The sequence below is a fragment of the Mus caroli genome, unplaced genomic scaffold (genome assembly GCF_978045245.1).
Source record: "Mus caroli unplaced genomic scaffold, Mus_caroli_1 scaffold_19, whole genome shotgun sequence".
NCBI lineage: Eukaryota > Metazoa > Chordata > Mammalia > Rodentia > Muridae > Mus > Mus caroli.
The window spans coordinates 57,422,501-57,427,864 of record NW_028227274.1 but is presented as its reverse complement, the minus strand read 5'-3'; the positions used below and the strand labels follow the sequence as shown (position 1 = coordinate 57,427,864).

General features: G+C 38.2%; 1 protein-coding gene across 1 annotated transcript in view; it reads right to left on the bottom strand.

Moving 5' to 3' along the window:
- Nucleotides 1-309: 309 nt before the first annotated feature.
- Chsy3 (chondroitin sulfate synthase 3) overlaps nucleotides 310-5,364 on the bottom strand; it is a 255,294-nt gene continuing 250,239 nt past the window's right edge. The window contains exon 3 of the mRNA XM_021150917.2: nucleotides 310-3,132. Coding sequence (XP_021006576.1) covers nucleotides 1,570-3,132 — 1,563 coding nt within the window. The 3' untranslated portion in view covers nucleotides 310-1,569. The remainder of the gene's footprint in view (nucleotides 3,133-5,364) is intronic.

Below are 5,364 nucleotides of genomic sequence, written 5' to 3'. Positions count from 1 at the left end.
CTAAAGGCAATTTCTTTACTTTGTTCATACAGGGTAAACTGTAAAAGATGTATCTTTTCTTCATTAGAAACTAAAGACAGGTATGCAGACACATGTCAGCCAAAACAGTGGTCTGGGTGGTACCAAGAAGGTCTGAGTGGAATGCAAGAAAACAAGATCATTGCAGAGATTTAAGCGTTTTTCCTTTGCTTTTTGTGTAAATGTTACTTGTTTGCAAGATGATTTTTAAAAATAAATCCCATGAGGCTTCCTTGGGTACTTTTGTGCATTCTCCCTTACATTTCTTACATATGATTGTGTTTCTCTAGAAATTCTGTTTAAAGAAAACTGGAGAAATTAGATATTTCCCTAGGTGTTTTCTCATAATTATAAAATTAATTTTATTTATAATTTCCCCCAGGGTTATTATATTTTTATATACTTCCCAAGGCAGATTCTGAACTAGTCTTTTGTGCTTAGAGGAACTCCAGTCTCCAGAGACTGGGAAGAGAGTCCCCTTTCAAATGGCGGATTACTGAATGAAGAATGTATTCTTGTGAACCACTTCCGAAGGCAGAAGGAGTAAGGCAGAACACAATACATTTCTCATGATCCTGTGGCATTTTTTCCCTACATAGTGAAGCCAGCATGTTTTGGTGAACATGACCCTAAAAATTACATCAAATGAGACAGAAAGTAAACAACAGAGCTTTATCAATGTTTTTGAAAAAGAATACGGTTATACCTGTGTTTTATTATAAATAAACAGGTTCTGTCATATTTTATCTTCTTGCCAGCAAATGAAGGACATTGTTTCATAAAGCTTCTAAAATGTACACGAATATTTCATTAAATCATATTTCCTTGAGAAAATAAAGTCCCTTCGCATTTAGAGCAGACAGTTGTGAGGAGTTTGTAATTGTAAGACCAGGGTAGCCAGTACCGCTTGCTTGTGGAACAGCACTCCTCAGTTTTTAAAATTTTTTTTTCTTAAAAAATAAACATACAATCATAGGTGTTCATTTACTTTAAAAATTCTAACGATGAAGAAAATTATTGTCTATATATTTAAGTCCTCATATAAATTACAAAACTCAAGTTTCTGTCACAGAGTCCCTTCCCCATTGGGAAGCGTAAAGCACTTTTGTGGTACCTTTCACTGGTAAATATTTATATCACATTGAAGTTGACAAACAAAAGAAAAGTCAATATTGCATCTTTAAGCCCTAAGAGAACATTCTTCTAAGCTGTCTCTTGTGATGTATGAGCTCCCAAAGTCATTTGATTGCCATGATTTAACTCAATCTCAAATAAAGTCATATAAAAGTAAGACATGTATTGACTTCAGTAGAACTTCTGACTGTGAAATATCAGTGAACTGCAGACTCTTCTTGCTTGAGGTCAACAAACACCCTTTGGAAGACAATCAAGAATACTTTAAGACCAGGACAACAAAATAAAATTATAACAACAACAACATCAACAAAACAACAATAATAATAATAAAATAACAATAATAAAATAAAAATAACAACAGCCAACACTGAGGTAAACTCCCCTTTCCAAAGGCAATATGTATTGCCTGGACTGTCAGGAGAGAGTTCGATTATCCCTGACACCCAAATGTTTTTCTAACCAGAGTTCAGCCAGTTGCATGGTTGAGGCAAAAGTACTTGCTTTGGATCCTAAGCACATCTTATACTGCTTAGGGTCCAAGTTAGGATCACAATGAACAGGATGGAAAATATGCACCACTCCCACTTCTTGACTTCTGAAGGGCCGTAAGCCAGATAGGATGACTTTATTATAGAGATCTACATCTTCCAGTCCCCAGCCTTGTATTGAGGTATCAAATCCACCTGCACCCAGTAGATCGCTTTTGTAAATGCATGTGATTCCATAGCCATAGTCTCTCCAAAACCCAGTTTCCTTTGAGAATACAAAGTCACCCTCTGTGGGAGGATTTCTCATATGGGTGACCTTTGGGTCATACTGGCTAAAGATGATGGGGTAATATACCTGTTGTCCCTGAACTGTATTGTCTCGACAGCGTTGGAGGAAGTCTCCTCTGAAAATCAAGTCAACATCACAAAATAGCAGCAATGTGTCATTGTCAAACTGGGAAGAAGCCATTTCAAGACCAAGACCTCTGGAAAACTCTCCCTTCATGGGAATGAGCATCATTTCTGCACTGGGGTACCTGCTCTGATATTCTTGTATCAGCTCAATGTGCTTGATGGACTCTTGGCCGGCATCCCTGCTGAAAAGGATGATGACAAGCTTGACATTTTGCTTTGGGATAAGACACGTACTTTCAAAATTTTCCATGAATCTCAAGAAAATGTCGTACCTTCCAACGAGTGGAACAAGAATGTGTACTTTCTTTTCATTGTGCCCTCCTATGTCTTTGGCCTCTTGAAGAGAAGAGAGAATTTTTAGAGAATTGGATAAAAAGGAGAATGACTGCGTACCGCTGTTGATACTCTCCACCAGACGGTTGACGTCGAGTTCTTCCACCTCTCTGAAGAAAGGCTTGCTAAATGGCTGCTGAAGATAGGCATGGCGCCTCACAGGCACAGTCAGTTTCCTTCCTTTGTGCCTTTTGTACAGGAGTAGCAGATCCAATATGTACTCAACCCCATGCATGGGATCAACCCTGCGGTAGCCATACTGAATTTCCTTGAAGTCAATGAGCCGGCCCCTACTCTTGGCATTCTCGTTGATCATCTCCATCACCTGCAGGACAGTGTCATCCAGAGCTGACCTTAGGATGCTGTTGATGCTCTGTCGAGGAGGCTGGTTCTCTGCAGCTGAGTAAAGCAGCTTCCCCGTCAGGAACTCCCACTCCATGACTTCATTTCTCTCCCGAGGCTGGAAGTGGTTGAAGGACGGCGTCATTCCCAGCTGTTGGTCCTCTTTGCTCACTTCACTGTTGCTGAGCTTGCTCATGAGAGCGCTCTCCCTGTGGAGCTGGATGGTGCGGTAGCGGAGCTCGGAGATCTTGCGGCTGAGCATGTAGTTATGAAGTCTGTACTGGTACGCGGGCCTTTTGTTCGGATGGAGCGTGATGGCTGCGTGGATTTTGCTGTTGTGAAGGTCTTGGATGTAACCCTTGCGATTGTGTTCGTAGTTTTCATGGAACAGCTGCTGCATCTGAAAAGCGAACGGCAGCCAGAATGTGAGATGGGAATGAGAAGGAGAAGGAGCATAAAAACACTTAAATGAAAATAGTTAATAAATACGAACTTATGTGGCACTTCGTTAATAATATGCTTTGTAAAATTATATTTATATGAGATCACAAGTCTTATTACTAAAACCAACAGATAAAATTGTATTTATCATATACAGTATGAGCTTCTGAAGTATGTGAAGTTAGCAAAGTGACTAAATCTAGCTAATTAGCATATTTACTACATCATAGTTACCCTTTCATAAAGTCCATACTCCAAGCACTATTATTATTGACCTCAGCCTCTGCCTTGTATAATGGATCCTTTGATCTTATTTCTAGTGTGTCAGGGAAACATTTGACTCAACCCTCCTAGAAACAACCATTTTACTTTCTGCTTCTAATTAGATCAATATTTTTATTTCCACTTGGACTCAGATAACAAATGGTAAGAACATAGGAGGGAATACTGTAAACCAATGTTGTATGTATTTTCAAGGTTTAATATTTTTATTTCTCCTGAAAAGAGCCCCAAATCATTCAAATATTTCCAGAACTTCCTACTAGTCCTTTTAGAATAAAGACGCACAGAGGACATGACACGGGTATCTCTAAGAGGATGTTCATTGCAGAGTGAAAAAAAAGGACTGATACACAACAGCAGGAATAAATTCTTGGCCCGGTGAGCACTGAATGCTGGTTAGTGTCCTGGTATGCTAGTTCCACAGAAGTTCTTAGTAAGATGCTCATGTCAAGTTAGATCCACTTAGACATGCTTGACACTTACAAACCAGAAAAGTATTTAGACCATCTATTAAAAAGAAAAGAAAAGAAAAGAAAAGAAAAGAAAAGAAAAGAAAAGAAAAGAAGGAAAAAACAAAGCCAAAAAAACCTCACTAAACCAGGAGCATAAATGAAAAACACATTTTAAAATCATCATTTAAACTTCCAGCTCACACTTCTTCCTTTGACATGAAATTAAAAGATATGTGGTAGACCACACTCTTCAAGGTATAAACTGAGAAGAGAGGAAGAAGAGGGTGGAGGAAGAGAAAGAGAAGGAAGGCGAGGAGGACTTCAAGAAGTGTCAATGTACATGAGATGTTTGTCAATAAACTAATGAATAAGAAGAAAGGAATACTAGGATGCAAACTTAAGAACACAATATTAACACTTATTCACAAGCCTAATACAGACAACACAGCTTTCAGAAATAATCTTAAAGAACCAAGCAATAAGCTCACTATTGTATCATTGGGCATATCTTACAGGGAGGTCATCATTATATAGCTCATAGGGTTCATAGCTGGGTGAGGTTGAATATTACCTATCTCCTGTAATAACACACATACAGTACCTTCTACCACTGTGAATGCTAGCAAATAGAGGCTAAGTTTCCTGTTGAGTAAAAGCCATATTTCCCTATATAACCACAGTGTTTGGGAGTTCTATGGGACATCATCTGTCAATGACTGGAGAAGAGGTAAGACGTTCCTGTACTGGGGTTTTATTTGGTAGCCTATGGTGTCCAGTTTGGGAGTAGGAAAAATCCTTAAAAGTAGCTCATTTTTTAGCCGGGTGTGGTGGCACACACCTTTAATCCCAGCACTCGGGAGGCAGAGGCATGTGGATTTCTAAGTTCGAGGCCAGCCTGGTCTACAGAGTGAGTTCCAGGACAGCCAGGGCTATACAGAGAAACTCTGTCTTGAAAAACAACAACAAAAAAACAAAAAACAAAAACAAAAACAGCTCATTTTTATAAACTTCAGGTAATATAGAAAGTATGACAGTATCTTCATTACATTTTTACAGGAAGCATATAGCGTTTTGTTCAATTTTTTTCTTTCACATTTAGAGAGGACCAATCTATAAAGAAAGGATAGTCAAGCTAAGAGCTAGACTTTGAAACCAGTTGAAATTAAGTATGCATACGTATTTGAACACTGGGCTCTATTATCTGTAGGGAATTTCATAATCCTTTGTCCTTTGTATTTATCCTTTGTCTTCCTTGGACAATGGGAAAATGTCAAATACCTCAATGCTTACTGAAATCGCATAAAATAAAATAATAAAATAAAATTCAATACAATAAAATCACGCATGGCTTTTTAGCATTGTAGTCTATCTAAGTAGATAGCACTCAGCCAAAAATAATTCTATGGAAATAACTATACAAGGATATGGCAACCTTACATTAAAATGTTTTTTATTAG